Here is an 18317-nt window from a genome sequence, read left to right on the forward strand (position 1 = left end):
TTCTACAAGTGTAAAGAATAGAGAACGTCCTAACAAGCTGCATCTTTGCATGGGACAGAAACTGCACTGTGGTGGACAGAAAGGCTCTAAAACAGGCAGTTAAAACTGCCCAATGCACCATCGGCACCCACCTGCCCGCCACCAAGGACATGTATTCAGAAAGGTGCCGGAAAAGTGCCAGTAACGTCATGAAGAATCCCACCCACTGCTCACGGACTGCTTGTCCCACTCCAATTAGGGAAGAGGCTACGTAGCATCCACACCAAGACCATCAGACCTGAGCAGTAAGGCTGATCAACACCCCTACCCACTAACTTCCTCTCCACACCCCCAACTGCCACTACTTTATTATTTTCTGTTCATCACCTTATGTACAAACACTGCTGTGCCTAGCATCAGTTTATGGACATACAATCAATCTATGTATATAAGCTATCTTGTGTATTTATATTTATTGTGTTCTTTATCTTTTGTATTTTTTGTGCTGCATTGGAGCTGGGGTAACAATGATTTCATTCTCTTTTACACTTGTGTACTGTATCTATTGCTACAGACCTGTTAAGGTCCAAATCTTCTTTCCCCATTGTCAGCTATACAGTCAATTTTGTACTGCTTGTTTAGTGGAACCTAAATAAATGTTCATAGCAAAGTTGTTTTTTTCATTAATCCTTTTGCAGACAAATCAGGAAAATAATTTGTGCTATAAAAATTTAATTCTGTAAAGCTCTGTATTTTTATATTCCCTTTGTCATATTACCCACTCCAGAATGAAAGGAGTCATTAGATAACTATCTTGCTCATCCAACCTGAGTTATTCTTTTCGCAGCATTGTGCTTTGAACATGACAGGTTGCTCTTGTGGTCACGCAGCTGTCACCCACGATGCACGCATCATGTACAGGCTACTTTTAGCACATTGGTGCATACACTTGGATCTTACTGCTAGAATGATTGATGCCATTTGGGTGAGTTGTTTCACAATACATGACATGATTATATATTTTACTGTTGTCAGGCTGTTTGCATCTGTAGAGTTTCAGTCTGTAGATGAGGGGCTGCATGCTCCTTTCAGGCTGTACTGAATACACGATCCCCCATCAAGAAGGCCTCAAAGCTCTCACTTCCTTGACAAAAGAACCAACTAATTCCCCCCTCCACCTCCACCTTCCTCCATCTATCTGAACTGGTCCTCACCCTGAACAATTTTTCCTTTAACTCCTCCTACTTTCTTCAAACTCCAGGGGTAACCATGGGCACTTGTATGGGCTCTAGCTATGCCTGCCTCTTTGCTGGCTATGTAGAACAGTCCATGCTTGAAGCCCTCCCTGGTGATGCTCCTCAACTCTTCCTCCAGTACATTGACGACTGCTTCGAGGCTGGTTCGTGTACCCATACTGTTCTTGTCAATTTTATCAACTATGCCTCTAACTTCCACCCTGCTCTTAAATTCACTAGGTCCATCTCTGCCATCTCCCTTCTCATTCTTAATTTCTGTCTATCTCTGGAGAGAAACTGTCAACTGACATCTTTTTTTAAACCTACTGATTCCCAACGTTATCGCGACTATATGTCTTCCCACTCTATATCCTGTAAAAATGATATTCCTTTTTCTCAGTTTATTTGCCTCTGCCACATCTGTTCCCAGGATCAGAGATGAGCTCCTTCTTTAAAGTATGAGGTTAGCCTCCCTCCACTATTGATGCTGCCTTCACCTGGATCTCCTCCATTTCCTGAACATCTGCATTCATCCCATCTTCCTGCTACCTTAACAGTGATAGAGTTTTTATTGTCCTTACCTACCACCCCATCAGCCTCCGTATCCAACACATCATACTCTGCAACTTCCAGCATCTCCAAAGGGATCCCACCACTAAACATATCTTCATCCCCCATCCCATTTCTGAGGGATCACTCCCTCTGCAATTCCTTTGTCAATTTGTCCCTCTGCATTAATCTCCTTCCTGGCATTTATCCTTGCAAGTGGCCTAAGTCCTACACCGGCCTATACACTTCCTCCCTCAGTTCCCTTCAGAGCCCAGGCTGTCCTTCCAGTTGAGGCAATGCTTCACCTGTGAGTCTGCTGGGCTTGTCTATTGTATCCGGTGCTCCCGGTCTGGCATTCTCTTCATTGCTGAGACCTGTCATATGTATATAAAGGGTAAGTATATAACCTTGAGTAAAAGAGAGTCGCGGGTAGATATAGGACCAATACAAAACGACGCTGGAGATATTGTAATGAGAAATGCAGAGATGGCAGAGGAACTGAATGCATATTTTGCATCAGTCTTCACAGTGGAAGACACCTGCAGTATACCAGACATTCAAGAGCGTCAGGGAAGTGAAGTTTGGGCAGTGAAAATTATGACTGAGAAGGTGCTCAGGAAACTTAATGGTCTGAGGGTGGGTAAACCTGGACCTGATGGAATGCACCCTCGGGTTCTGAAGGAAGTAGCTGGAGAGATTGCGGAGGCATTAACAATGATCTTTCAAGAATCGATAGGTTCTGGCATTGTACCGAAAATTGCAAATGTTACTCCACTATTTAAGAAGGGTGGGAGGCAGCAGAAAAGGAACTATAGACCTATTAGCCTGACATCAGTGGTTGGGAAGTTGTTGGAATCGATTGTTAGGGATGAGATTACGGAGTACCAGAAGGCACATGACAAGATTGGCCAAAGCCAGCATGGTTTCCTGAAAGGAAAATCCTTCCTGACAAACCTACTGCAATTCTTTGAGGAAATTACAAGCAGGGTAGACTAAGGAGATGCAGTAGACGTGGTGTACTTGGATTTTCGGAAGGCCTTTGACAAGGTGCCACACATGAGGCTGCTAAGCAAGATCAAAGCCCATGGAATTACAGGGAAATTACTAGCATGGGTCGGCAGAAAACAGACAGTGGGAATAAAGGGATCCTATTCTGGCTGGCTGCTGGTTACCAGTGGAATTCCACAGGGGCTGGTGTTGGGATCGCTGCTTTTTACGATTCATGTCAATGATTTGGACTATGGGATTAACCGATTTGTGGCTAAATTTGCCGGTGATATAAAGATAGGTGGATGAGCAGGTAGTGTTGAGGAAACAGAAAGCCTGCAGAGATTTAGATAGTTCAGGGGAATGCGCAAAGAAGAGGCAAATGAAATACGATGTTGGAAGGTGTATGGTTATGCACTTTGGTGGAAGAAATAAATGGGCAGACTATTATTTAGGTGGGGAGAGAATCCAAAATGCAGAGATGCAAGGGGACTTGGGAGTCCTTGTACATGATACCCTAAAGGTTAACCTCCAGGTTGAGTTGGTTATGAAGAAGGCAAATGCAATGTTGGCATTCATTTCTAGAGGTATAGAATATAGAGTAGGGATGTGATCTTGAGGCTCTATAAGGCACTCGTGAGACCACACGGAGTATTGTGTGCAGTTTTGGGCTCCTTATTTTCGAAAGGATATACTGACATTAGAGAGGGTTCAGAGAAGATTCACAAGAATGATTCCAGGAATGAAAGGGTTACTGTATGAGGAACATCTGGCAGCTCTTGGTCTGTATTCTCTGGAGTTCAGGAGAATGAGGGGGGGATCTCATTGAAACATTCCAAATGTTAAAAGGCCTGAACAGATTAGATATGGCAGAGTTATTTCCCATGGTAGGGGATTCTAGGACAAGAGGATTGAAGGACATCCTTCCAGAACAGAGATGTGGAGAAATTACTTTAGTCAGAGAGTGGTAAACCTGTGGAATTTGTTGCCACGAGCGGCTGCGGAGGCCAAGTCATTGGATGTATTTAAGGCAGAGATAGATAGGTTCTTGATTAGTCAGGATATTAAAGGACATGGGGTGAAGGCAGAGTAGTGGGGATGACTGGAAGAATTGGATCAGCCCATGATTGAATGGCGGAGCAGACTCAATGGGCCGAATGGCCTACTTCTGCTCTTATATCTTATGGTCTTATAAATTGGGGTTTCACTTCATCGAACACCTCTGCTCCATCTGCCACAAGCAGGACTTCCTGGTGGCCAAACATTTTAATTCCTATTTCCATTTCCGTTCTGACATGTCGGTCCGTGGCCTCTTCTTGAGCCAGCATGAGGCCACGCTCATGGTGGAGGATCAACTCCTTATTTTCCATCTGGGTAGCCTCCAACCTTATGGCATGAATATTGATTTCTCCTTCCGGTAAACAAATTCCTCCCCCCTCCCCTCCCCCCACTTTCTCTATTTCCCACTCTGACCTTTTACCTCTTCTCATCTGACTATTACTTTTCCTGGGTCCCCTCTTCCTTCTCTTTCTTCTATGGTTCACTGTCCTGTCCTATCAGATTCCTTCTTCTCCAGCCCTTGACTTTTCCCATCCACCTGACTTCACCTAAAACTTTCCAGCTAGCCTCCTCCTCCCCCCCCTCACCCCCCACCTTTTTATTCTGGCATTTTCCTCTTTTCTTCTCAGTCCTGAAGATGGGTCTTGGCCTGAAATGTCGACTATCTATTCATTTCTGCAAATGCTGCCTGACCAGCTGAGTTACTCCAGCATTTTGTGTGTGTTACTGAATAACTGTTTATCTATTTTATCCTATTTTTTCTTCCCTCTCATTGGTTCTTTATGATAACTCTTCTATCTAATGATGTTGCCCTGAATGATTTAATGCATAGCAGATATCCATGCGGTTAATAGAAACATTAAATGATTAAACAAACAGCACAGGCTCCTGGTCCACCATATGGGAACTATCCCATTCACCACACCTGCCCCCTTCCTCTTCCTCCATAATTCTGCAAAAATTTTTTTCAAGTGATTTTTTGTTCACTTTGCTCAAGCAGGGTGACCATATAGAGACAATAGTCTATATTGGCACCAGAGACCTACAGTCTGTTCCTGGGGTATAAACATCCAGTGTTTGGACATTCTTACATATGAAAATGCTTCCAAGATATCATTAAAATCAAAAAATCTAATGTATGGGCATACTTCTGTTCCTATAAATGTCATAACTAGCTGCTTCTCTCTCTCCACTTTTCGTCATTGTTCTTTGCTGTAAGTTCATTGAGCTTTTGATGCCATTCATTACAATACTCTGTAGGTACGAGAGTGAAGAAAGCATATTGTATGCTCGCCTTCATCTGCTGATGCACTGAGTGTTGAAGTAGGGACATCATGTTACAATTTTACAAATCATTCGTTAAGCTGCATTTGGAGTATTGTGTCTGTGGTTAGTCACCATGCTATAGGAAGGATGTGAGTAAGCTAGAAAGAGTGCAAAAAGGATTCAGCGGAATATTGCATGGACTAGAGAGCTTGAGTTACAAAGTGTGTTTGAATAAGCTGACACAGTTTTCCCTGGAGTGAAGGAAGCTGAGGGGTGACCTTATAGAGGTGTGTAAAACTATGAAAGGTATACTGTAGATAGGCTAGATAGTGACATTCTTCTACTGAAGTAGGGATGTCTAAAACTCGAGGGCACAGATTTAAGGTGAGAGAGAAAGGATTTATTGACGGTCCTCGGAGCAAGTTTTTCTGGACGGAGGAGGTTGGGTGTATAGAAAGAGCTGCCAGAGGAGGTGGTAGAGGCAAGTACAATTGTATTGTTTAAAAGGCATTAGTATCAGCCAAAACAGGAAGGGCGTAGAGGGATGTTGCCCAAATGCAGGCAAACAGATTTAGCAGGAATGAGCAGTTTGGTTGGCATGGTTGAGTTGGGCCATGGTGCCTGTTTCTGTGTAGTAAAATTCTATCTATCAATTAATTTCAAAGAATGAGCCCATTTCTAAGGAATTAATCTAAGAATACCCTGTTTCAATCAATGTATTAATGGCCGCTCAGCAGTGGAAAGATTAATTGGCTGATATAAATATTTCTTGTGCCTTTTAGAAGGAAGGAAAACAGAGGTATAAACTTTTGCCTTATGACTAGGGTTATACTGGGCACCATTCTGAATTGTTCAATGTATTTGATCATAACCATAGACTGAGAAGTAAAATTCGGCCGCAGTCGGCCACAGTATGTGAGATTGCAGAGCTGTGTATCAGATACTGTGGTTAGCAACACAGGGGCTCCGCATCGGACTGTCCTGTTTCCCTTCCTGTTCACTGTCTACACCTTGGACTTCAGATACAATTGGAGTCTTGCCAACTGCAGAAGCTTTTGAACAATTCGGCATTTGTGGGCTATACCAGCCAGGTTTGTTAGGCTGAGTACAGAAGTGTGGCGGACAACTTTATTGAGTGGTATCGGCTGAATCACCTGGTGCTCAACGTCACTAAGACAAAAGAGTTGGTAGTGGACTTCAGGAGAGTGAAAACATGCATCAAGGAAACAGATGTGGAAGCTGTCCAGGACTACAAATACCTGGGAACTCACCTGGACAATAAACTGGACTGGACTAAAAAGAAAGGGGCTCTGTATAAGAAGGGACAGAGCTGACTGTACTTCCTGACAAGGCTCTGGTCATTCAACATCGGCAGTACTATGCTGCAGATGTTCTACGACTCAGTGGTGGGCAGTGTTCTATTCTATGCTGTGGTCTGCTGGGGCAGCAGGGCGAGAGCAGCTGACGCCAAGAAGATCGATAAGCTCGTCAGGAAGGCTGGTTCTGTTCTGGGGGTGGAACTGGATTCCCTGGTGGTTGTGACTGAGCGTAGGATGCTGCAGAAGCTACAGAGCATTATGGACAATCCCTCTCAATCACTCCATGACATACTAGACAAACAGAGGAGCACCTTTAGTAACAGACTGATTCCACCGAGGTGTACCACTGAACACAACAGGAGATCCTCTCTCCCTGAGGCTATAAGACTACAACTCTTCCTCCTTAAGTATTGAAGTATGTCGTTTTATTGCACATCTGTATTTTTCACTATTACTTTTTAATGCACACTTTGATTTCTTTTTCATACTTCAATCCTTAGATTTTGTATTTTGAAGTATATATTTCTGACTGAGCAACCTTACAACAATAATTTCCTTTGGGATAAGTAAAGTTTTATCTTATCTAAAATTTCACGAGTTCAATAAACCAGATAATATTTGGTCTGTTGCCAGACTGAGGCAAAAACTCAGTCAGCTAACTAATTACGCACTTTTTTCTGCTGAAAATTTCTAATAAATTATAAGTTCAGCCATAAGGATACGTAACAAAACTTTTGGAGAATGGCTGAGGTGACAATACGTGTAACTTGTGAATAGCACCTACAGCATCAGAGCTAATACTGAAGATTATTTCAGGGTCTGTTGAAATACATCATTCAATCCCACTGTCTCTCGGCTTTGTATCAAGGTCTATCAAATAGCAAAGGACAATTATTAGGCAATTTCATAATATGGGGTTTGCACTTGTACAAATGTTGATGCAGGACTGGTTCTTAACAGGGATCCATTTGTGCCAGAGCTGAATCCAGAAGTTTTATTTCATGGATGCTTACAACACTAAAGAAGTCCATTCAACTCAACAGAGCAAATTCCATTGGAATCAGTCTCTCTTTCTTTATTTTACTCTAGCACTACAACTTATTCTGTCTCATGTACTCATCAACAATCATTTAATAGTTTTGGCACTTACCTACATTAAGGGATAATTTACAGTAATCAGACCACTTATGGGATGTAGAAGGGTATCAGAGCAGCCAGTGGAAACTCAAGTGGTCAGAGGGATAATATGCAAGCTGCACAAACACAGCAACCAATATCATCATTGAACCTGGGTCCCTAGAACTGTGAAACAGCATCATAATTGCTGGTCCATCACACTGTCTGGTTCCCTTTTGTATTACTTCAGGTTTTATACTTGAATTGGAGTTTGAGTATACTTTAGGAGTTGTACTTTAGTGGTGTTGAGAGAGGTCCATATTCTAACAGGACTAAGTAAGCCTTTTCCCAGTTTTTTACCATGGCTCAGAAATTCAGCTGAACGAGCCTCATAAATACTTGTGACTATAGGAGCATATTGATTGCTAGGTATCGTGCAGTAAATGATTCACCTGTGGATACGTTACTCCCATTCTATGTACAGGATTGTGATGGAATGTTTTTTTGCTTGCTCAGTTGCAACAACACTCAAAAAGCTATATTATTCAGCAAAAAATTGGCTGTTCTATATGGTCTATCACATTAAGTATTCATTCCCTCCACTCCCTGCATATAAAGGATACTGTGTATCATCTAGAAAATGCTTAAGCCACTTAAACAGCACCTGATTAGTGGTGAACCCACAGAAAGTCCATGGTGGGGGCTCAACATTAGTAATGCCATTCAATAATAAAGAAAGGTAGTTGGACCTTGGCTTTTTAGAGATTGTGATTATTGTCGAAGCCCATTGAGCCATTAAAATAATGTTGCTAGGTCTGAAGGCAGAATACTCAATGGCAACAACTGATACAAATTTTAAGATTAGCCTTCTTTTAACTAAATTGATAACCTGGTTGAATTTAAATTTGGATTTGTTTTTTTAAATCTTCCTAATTTCATATATGACAAGGAATCCTAAATGTTAGTGTTCAGGTTTTTGGAAGAATGAACCCCTCTGCTGAATTCTTGTAGGCATAAGAGAGACTGTCGATGCTGGAAATCTGGAGCAAAACAAATAAAATGCTGGAGGAGCTCTGCAAGTCATGCAGCACTTATGGATGGAAATGATCAATTAAAAGTTTGGCCTGAAACATCAACTGTTCATTTCCCTCCAAACATGCTGCCTGACAGTTTGTGTGTAAACTGACTGTGTAACTTATTTAAAAAGGACATCACAAAATAAATTAACCTGGCATTGATACTGTGGTTTCCTTGAAATACATGTAAAAATAATAAAATAGTCTTGATATTTTGCAGATCAGTAACTTCATTGATGGACTCACCAGCCAAGACTAACTCTCTGGAAAAAAAGCTGCTGTTAAAGAATAAAGAATTACTGGAGTCACAGGACACATGTCATAAGGTATTTGGGGACAAAATATATAGGGATTTTTATAACTCATTTTCTCATAAATAATATGGTAAGTTTCATGTACTATCTTTATTAACAGCATTACCATTGTTTGTTTCTTTTGTTCCTCACAGATCTTGTCTAATATTGGTAGATTGTAAATTTCTGAAGCGATCTTTGTGTGATTTGTTTGATGTACATATTTGTAAATATTATGTTGCATTTTGTTGTAAAAACAGAGTGATCTATTATTTCACAATTGGATCTAATTATCACAGCAATTCCTGCACTGTTTTGTTAACATCTGCGCAGATTTTGCCAATGGTTTCTATGCCCGATATTGCTGTTGAACTTATTTTGTCTTACAAAATGCAAAACCAAAGTTAAAAAGATGTAAAAATTCAACAATTAACTCTAATTATTGTATGTTTTGATTCTTTGAGGTTGGACAAGTTCATTGATATTTTAGCATTGTTCTAAATATAGTATAAAACCATAGAGCTATAAACTGATATTTTACTTCACTGTGTATTACTTCAAAAATTCAAACTCGTTAGCACCTACTATCTATTTGAAGAGAACTACTAAAGAAGAAAACTAAATGTTAGTTTTTAGAAACTAAACTCAAATTGTAGTTGCAGCTGGATTATTCCTCAGCGCAATCAGACGATTATAATTTGGAATGCGACCAGCATTTATTTATTTGGAAAATAATGGCAAAATCTCAACTCCCTAATCTATTGACCTCTAGCCAGTCAAATAAAATAAGAAAAGCTAAATGATTCTAAGAGCTCTGCAGGGAAAGAACAGGAAATCTGGAAATAATTATCAGGTCTGGCAAGAGCAGTGAACAGAAGTAATTCCTGATATATCCTACAGAAATGTTTTGATGACAGAAGTGATCAAAATTAAAAGAGTTAATATCAAAATTAATAAGGTTTATTTGTATAATAAATGAAGAAGTAGTATTTCTGGTGACAGATATCAGTAACCAGAACAGGTTGATTTAAGATGATAATGAAAAGAAACTGAGCTGACACAAGGGCATGAAGAGAATTTCAATTGTATATTGTCATGACTGCCTGAGAGTGATAAATAGCAGATCCAAATGGGAATTGAATAATTACCTGAAGAATACAATTAGCAGCGTTATCGTGATAGATCACAGCACTTTCCAAAGATTAGGACATTTATAATAGGTTGAATAAGTCTTTTCTAGTATCTTAAGCTACAATATAAATAAGTTTTGGTGCTTTGGAGGGAAGCACGGAAGAACATTTGACTATCTAGGACAGAAAAAAAAACATTCTATATGGCAGAAGAAAATTGAAAGAATATTTCTGAATCTAGAGACATCTGTAATCATAAAAGAGTTTGTTTCTTGAAAATAAAACTTGAGGCTTCACATCAGGTATTCATTCATTTACACTTATTCAGGAAAATCTTGTACACTGCAGGAAACTTGCTTGATCTGGTCTTTGTGTGCATGTAAAATCATACAAAGGAATGGTGTAGGTTTTCTGTGAAAATATCAAACATTTACTGATCATAAGACATAAGAGCAGAATTAGGCCCTTCGACCCATTGAGTCTGATCCGCCATTTCATCATTGTTGATCTATTAACCCTCTCAACCCACTTCTCCTGTCTTCCCTCCATTACCTCTGATGCCTTAACTAATCAAGAATCAATCAACCTCTGCTTTAAATGTACTAAATGATTTGGCCTTCAAAACCATTAACGGCAATGAATTCCACAGATTTACCACTGTCTGGCTGAAGACATTCCTCCTAATCTATGTTCTAAATGGACATACCTCTATTCTGAGGCTTTGCCCTCTGGTCCTAGACTCACCCACTATAGGACACATCCTCTCCAAGTCTACTCTATCGAGGCCGTTCAACATTTGATAGCTTTCAATGAAACTCCCCCTTATTCTTCTAAACTCCTGTGAGTACAGGTCCAGAGCCATCAAGCCCTCCTTATGTTAACATTTCATTCCTGAAATCATTCTCGTGAACCTCCTCTGGACCATCTCCATGCCAGCACACCTTTTCGTAAAGGGCTCAAAACTACTCATAATAATCTGTGTGATTTGACCAGAGAACATAGAAATCTACAACACATTACAGGCCCTTCGGCCCACAATGTTGTGCCAACCATGTAACCTACTCTAGAAACTGCCTAGAATTTCCCTACTGCATAGCCCACTATCTTTCTAAGCTAACAGTCTCTTAAAAGGCCCTATTGTATCCGCCTCTACCACTGTCTCTGCAGTGCATTCCATGCACCCACCACTCACTGTGTGACCAATGCCTTATAAAGGCCTGAGCATCATATCCTCGCTTTTATATTCTAGTCCTCTTGAAATGGATACTAACATTGCATTTGCCTTCCTTACCACCGACTCAACCTGCAAGTTAACTTTTAGGGAATCCTGCACAAGGACTCCCAGGTCCCTTTGTACTTGATTTTTGAATACTTCTCCCCATTCAGAAAATAGTCTATGCCCTGATTCCTTCTATCAAAGTGCTTGACCATTACTTCCCTACACTATATTCCTTCTGCCACTTCTTCGCCTATTCTCTCAGTCTGTCTATGTCCTTCTGAAGACTCTCTGCTTCCTCAACACTACCTATCCCTCCACCTATCTTTGTATCATCCACAAACCTGGCCACAAAGTCATCAATTCCGTCATAAATCATTGACATGTATGTGAAAAGAAGAGGTCCCAATACTGTTTACCGACAGCCAACCAGAAAAAGGCCCTCATTATTCTCACTCATTTCCACCTTTCAGTCAACCAATCTTCTATCCATGTTAGCATCTTAATTGTAATACCATGGGCTCTTATCTTGTTCAGCAGCCTTATGTGTGGCACCTTATCAAAGGCCTTCTGAACATCTCCTTTGTCTATCCTGCTTGTTATTTCCTCAAAGAACTCCAACAAAGTTGCCAGGCAAGATTTCCCCTTAAGGAAACCATGCTGACTTTGGCCTATTTTATCATGCGCCTCCAAGTTCCCTGTAACTTCATCCTTAATAATGAACTGCAACATCTTCCCAGCTACTGAAGTCAGGTCAAGTGGCCGATAATCTCCTTTTTTCTGTTTCCTTCCCTTATTAAAGAGTGGAGTGGCATTTGAAATTTTCCAGCCTTCTAGAACCACTTCAGAATTTCATGATTCTTGAAAGATCTTTACTAATGCTTCCACAATCTCTTCAGCTACCTCTTTCAGAACCCTGGGGTGTAGTCCATCTGGTCCAGGTGACTTAGCTACCTTCAGACCTTTCAGCTTTCCAAACACCTTCTCCTTAGTAATAACAACTGCGCTCACTTATGCCCCGTGACACTTTTGAATTTCTGGCAAACTACTAGTGTCTTCCACAGTGAAGATTGACATAAAATACTTAATAAGTTTGTCTGCCATTTTTGGGCCCCTATTACTACCTGTCTTCATTTTCCAGTGGTCCAATATCCACTCTTGCCTCTCTTTTGCTCTTCATGTATCTGAAAAACAGTTTTGGTAGCTTCTTGATATTTTTGGATAGCTTACCTTCATATTTAATATTTTCTCTCCTTATGGCTTTTTAGTTGCCTTCTGTTGGTTTTTAAATGCTTCCCAGTCCTTTAAACTCCCTACTATTTTTTGCTATATTATATGTCTTGTCTTTAGCTTTTCTGCTCTGTTTGACTTTCCTTGTCAGCCACGACTGAGTCATCCTCCCTTTGAATACTTGTTCATCTTTGGGATGTATCTGTGCTTTCTAAACTGCCCCAGAAACTCCACTCATCTTTGTTCTGTTTGTTCTCTCCTCGCTCATGCCTCTGTAATTCCCTTTACCTTCAGCTTCTCCCTCTCAGACTGCAAGGTGAATTCTATCATATTATGATCACTGCTTCCCAAAGTTCCTTTACCTTAAGCTCCCTAATCAAATCTGGTTCATTACACAACACCCAGTCCAGAATTGACTTTCTCCTTTTTTTCTTTTAGCGTGTCGCACCAGACAGTCAGCCATTCTTGTCCGGCACGTGGTGTCAGGATTGGTCTCCTTTCGGATTAACCGGGTCACGATATGAACGTTCCTGACTCGACCCTTTTTTTTTCACGAGGCCGAGTGGCTAGCTCGATGCCCAACCCAGCACGGATGGGAAGCGTGCTGGGGGGGTGGCCCGACTTGGATTCGAACTCAGGAGCCTTCGTTCTGGAGTCCAGCGCTGATGCCATTGCGCCACCAGCTGGCCGACTTTCTCCTAATACTTTAAAAAGCCATCTCATGGACATTCTACAAATTCCCTCTCTTGGGATCCAGCACCAACCTGATTTTCCCAATTTACCTGCATATTGAAACCCACATAACTATCGTAACATTGCTCTTTTTATATAGTATGCCTTTTCTATCTCCCAGTGTAATTTATATTCCACATCCTGACTACCAGTTGGAGGCCTGTGCATTTTCTTAACTCTACCCACAAGGATTTTACATCTTCTAATCCTATGTCACCTCTTTCTAAGGTTTTGATTTTATTATTTATCTACAGAGCCAGTCCACACCCTCCGTCTACTTGCTTTCCTTTTGATACTATGTGTATCCTTGGATGTTAAGCTCCCAATTCTAATCTTCTTTCAGCCACGACTCAGTGATGCCCAGATGTCATAACTGCCAATCTCTAAACTGTGCCATAAAAGCAACTACCTTATTCCATACACTGTGTGTATTCAAACAGAGCACCTCCAGTCCGAGATTCATCACCGTTTTCAGTATTGCCCTCGTTACCAAAGACCATAAGATATAGGAGCAGAATTAGGCCATTTGGCCCGAAGAGTCTGCTCTGCCATTCAATCATGGCCTGATCCAATTCTTCTAGTCGTCCCCACTCTTCTGCCATCTCCCCGTTCCCTTTGATGCCCTGGCTAATCAAGAACCTATCTATCTCTGCCTTAAATGCATCCGATGACTTGGCCACCACAACCGCTCGTGGCAACAAATTCCACAGGTTTACCACCCTCTGACTAAAGTAATTTCTCTGCATCTCTGTTCCAAATGGATGTCCTTCAATCCTGAAGTCGTGCCCTCTTGTCCTAGGCTCCCTACCATGGGAAATAATCTCTTCAGGCCTTTTAACATTCGGAATGTTTCAATGAGATCCCCTCATTCTCCTGAACTCCAGGGAATACAGCCCAAGAGCTGCCAGATATTCCTCATACAGTCACCCTTTCATTCCTGAAATCATTCTCGTGAACCTTCTCTGAACCCTCTTTAATGTCAGTATATCCTTTCGAAAATAAGGAGTCCAAAACTGCACACAATACTCCAGGTGTGGTCTCACGAGTGCCTTATAGAGCCTCAACATCACATCCCTTCTCTTATATTCTATACCTCTGGAAATGAATGCCAACATTGCATTCCCCTTCTGCACCACCGCCTCAACCTGGAGGTTAACCTTTAGGGTATCCTGCACAAGGACTCCCAAGTCCCTTTGCATCTCTGCATTTTGAATTCTCTCCTCATCTAAATAATAGTCTGCCCATTTATTTCTTCCACCAAAGTGCATGACCATACATTTTCCAACATTGCATTTCATTTGCCACTTCTTTGCCCATTCCCCTAAAGTCTCTCCGCAGGCCACAACATAATACCTGCCAATCTATAGCTGAATTTCAAGTTCGCCCATTTTATTTCTTATGCAGTGTGCACTCAAATATAACTTTCAGTCCAGTACTGCACCACGCCTCTATTGCCCTGTAACTCATACCACTGGCTGTGATTATGCCTCATCTCCTGCCTGTCCTTTCTATCATCTCTGTTGCACGCTATCTTTGATTTATTTCTGTTTTCCCCTTCCTCAACCCTATCACTCCGGTTCCCATCTCCCTGCCAAATTAGTTTCAACCCTCCCGAACGCTCTATTAAACCTGCCTGTTACACTTCAACTCAACCCACTGACTCTAATTTTGTTCTGTCTTCTGCCTGTTTTTCTTCACAGTCTCAATACACCTGCACCTACTTATCTACGAATTGCCCCATCCTCAGCCCTGTCACTCCAATTCCCTTGCCAAATTAGTTTAAACTCTCCCCAACAGCTCTAGCGTACCTGCCCATAAGGATATTAGTCCCCCTCGGGTTCAGGTGCAACTCGTCCCCTTTGTACAGGTCATACCATCTCCAGAAGAGATCCCAAATCAAAGTATCATTATTGTATAGCAATATTTTGGTGAAAATTAGCAACACAGGTAAAATAATGATAACTTTTCTCTTCAATTTTCCTCTGCAGTACCTATTGACTTTAATATGAAATAGCTAGTTACTATTAAACCTGAAATGTTGTTATATCTGGATTGAACCAGAAGTTTAAGATTCATCTATGTAAATGATACCTAATGATGACTTTATTTGATGTTTTAAAATGCTTCTCTTTCAGATGGATCAAGAAGTCACACATTTGCATCGAAAAGTCTGTGAGCTAGAAACAGCTCTTGAGCAAAAGGATGTGGAGCTTCAGGCATCTGAATCCCAGAAGTCAATCCTGGAGCAGGACTTGGCAACATATATTACAGAATGTAGTGTAAGTACCAGCATCCATTATAGGATCACGTCTGTCAATGTTGTTTAGATTGTTTTCAGGTTTCAGAACACATGGCCCATGGTAGTTTGTTTACCCCTCATTTGCTCTACCTTGAGTGAAATCATAACTGAACTATGATCACATTCCAGCTTACTGTCCTTTTCCCTGTATTGGTTAAAACTCTTTGCAGAAGTGTTTTCTAGCTTTGCTGTTGAAAGGTCTGACTCTAATTTTTTGGTGATACCCTTCATTTCATGACTAGCAGAAATCTAGTCCGTTACTTGTAAAAACACCACCTCCTTCTCCACCACATCCGCTCTCAGGATGAGGCCTTTCATTCCAGAATGAAGAAGTCCTCCTCCTTCAAAGAAAGGAGGCTTCCCTTCCTCCACCATCAACCATGCCCTCAACCATTTCTCTTCCATTTCACGCATGTCTGCTCTCACCCCATCCTCCCGCCACCCTACCAGGGATAGGGTTCCTCTTGTCCTCATCCACCAGCCTCTGCATCCAGCAAATAATTCTCTACAACTTCTGCCATCTCCAAAGGGACCCACCACCGTGCACATCTTTCCCTCCTCCCACCCCCACTTTCTGCTTTCCGCAGGGATCGCTCTCTATACGACTCATCCCTCCCCACTGATCTCCCTCCTGACACTTATCCTTGCAAGTGGGACAAGTGCTACTTCTCTTCCCTCAGTACCATTCATGGCCACAAACAGTTCTTCTAGGTGAGGCGACACCACTATCTGAGTGGGATTTCCTAGTGGCCACCCATTTTAATTCCACTTCCCATTCTCATTCAGATATGTCTATTCATGGTCTCCTCCTCTGTCATAATGAGGCCACACTTAAGGCTGATTTATACTTGTGCATCAACTCGATGCCATAACCTACGCAAGTGGCCTATGTGCGTTGTGAGCATTTATACTTGTGTGTTGGTGCGTCTGTGTCGCTCTGCAATTCGGGCACGTTGCGCATGCGCACACACCTGCCTATGCTAGGCTTCATGGTCATGGTAGTCTTTCTCGGGGTAAACAAGTTTAAAGCGAGTGTCTTTTTTCGTAAAAGCAAAATATGTCCTCCATAATTTCGGAGGTCTGTAAAGCTTTATGGAAAGCATTGCAGCCAGAGTTCCTTCCCTGCCCTTCAGTCGGCCAATGGGAAGCTATTGCAGTGTAGGAGGAAATGCGATGCTACCAAGCGGACCAATCACAGTTGTTGCGTTCTGCGTTGCTGCGACGCGCAGTTACATTTTGGGAGAGGTGTGCATCAGGCTACGGCATAGGGATCTGCATAGGCACTGCGTAGGGTTCGCGGCGATACCGTACCTATGGTGTCGAATTGATGCAGAAGTATAGATCACCCTTTAGGTGGGACCTCATAGTCTGTATGGGTTGCTTCCAAGCTGATGGCATGAACATCGATTTCTCGAACTTCTGGTAAATTCCACCAATCAACTTCCCAGCTCTTTACTTAATCCCTCCCCCTTCAGGTTTCACCTATCACTTTGTATTCCTCTCTCCCTTCCCCCCAACCTTTTAAATCTACTCCTCAGCTTTTTTCTCTAGTCCTGCCGAAGGGTCTTGGCCTGAAACGTCAACTGTACTTTTTTCCATAGGTGCTGCCTGGCCTGCTGAGTTCCTCCAGCATTTTGTGTGTGCTGCTTGGATTTCCAGCATCTGTAGATTTTCTTTTGTTTGTAGTAGAAATCTCTAATGTTTATCCAGCCTTTTAATATCATGAAAACTTTGATCTTTGTTTTGTGTTAATTCATTCTTCTAATATCTCCATTTCATTTAATGTAGCGCTCAATGCAGTGTTTATATGCCTGGCTTTCAAATCTATCTTCTAAAGTATTTATGAGAACTGTGATGCATGTAGTCCACCCCTCCCACATGATTTCCATCATTGGTGTGTGCAGTTCTGCTGCGATGGGGCTGTACACAGTCTGACTTCACTCTTCCTGGAAGCTGTCAGGGCGCAGCTTGGTGTTCATTGATATGTACTCTGACTGCCGCTTAATGAGACTGTGTCCATGTCTTTAATGTTTCTGCAGTGTGGAATTTGGTAAGATCATACCTAACATTGTGTCACCCTCTCCTCTTTTGCCTCTTATAAAATTATAATTTCACCTGTTTGTTTTCTTTTTCTTTGCCTAAAGTAAGTGATCATATTTGAAAGTACATGAAGAAATTTCTATGGTAAACAGAATGTGTTGCAATGTGAATAAATTCCCAGATACATAATATGCAGAACTTCAAAACACATGTTTTTGACCTGTGCCATCTCATTTTATTCTTTGCTGAAATAAAACTGAAAATGCTTCATTACTGTTATTTTGCTTGTTGAAAATTTAGCCAATTAATTGTCTGTTTATGACTATTCTGTGGACAACTGAATGAGAACGTACCAAGCTTTGTTCAACTCGTTTCTCTTTTGTTTGCCTTTATTTCTAAAGGACCTAAAGGATTGAAATTCTGTCTTTCAAATCATTTTGTTTGACCAAGCCTTTAGAAACCTGTATTGATCCTGTACGTCTCTACAACAAACTGTCCCTCTGCTCTGATTTGTAGGAATGTCTCCAATTAATGGTTTTTCTCTCGACTTTGAGCCAAATGGGGTCATTTATAGCTGAGATGTTCATTTGGCACAGTCCTACTCTACATGAACTTCCAAAATCTGTGTTTAGATAATTTATACTTCTATTTATGACATTATATTATTTATATTTTATTATTCAGCCTTTTATAAACATCTTTTAAGATTACACAGAGAAACTTGCACTGAGAAAAACAATGAATAAAATGTTTAATATTATTAAATGCTTACTAACTGAAGTTTATATAAA

The 18317-nt window shown here is 41.3% G+C and overlaps 1 protein-coding gene across 2 annotated transcripts in view; it reads left to right on the forward strand.

Annotated features, from left to right (window-relative positions):
* Window positions 1–18317, forward strand: part of cita (citron rho-interacting serine/threonine kinase a) — a 225379-nt gene that overhangs the window by 89140 nt on the left and 117922 nt on the right. For both annotated transcript variants that reach the window (XM_072247918.1, XM_072247919.1), the window contains exons 11-12: window positions 8807–8912; window positions 15323–15466. In XM_072247918.1, coding sequence (XP_072104019.1) covers window positions 8807–8912; window positions 15323–15466 — 250 coding nt within the window. The remainder of the gene's footprint in view (window positions 1–8806; window positions 8913–15322; window positions 15467–18317) is intronic.

Source organism: Mobula birostris, chromosome 31 (genome assembly GCF_030028105.1).
Source record: "Mobula birostris isolate sMobBir1 chromosome 31, sMobBir1.hap1, whole genome shotgun sequence".
Lineage (NCBI taxonomy): Eukaryota > Metazoa > Chordata > Chondrichthyes > Myliobatiformes > Myliobatidae > Mobula > Mobula birostris.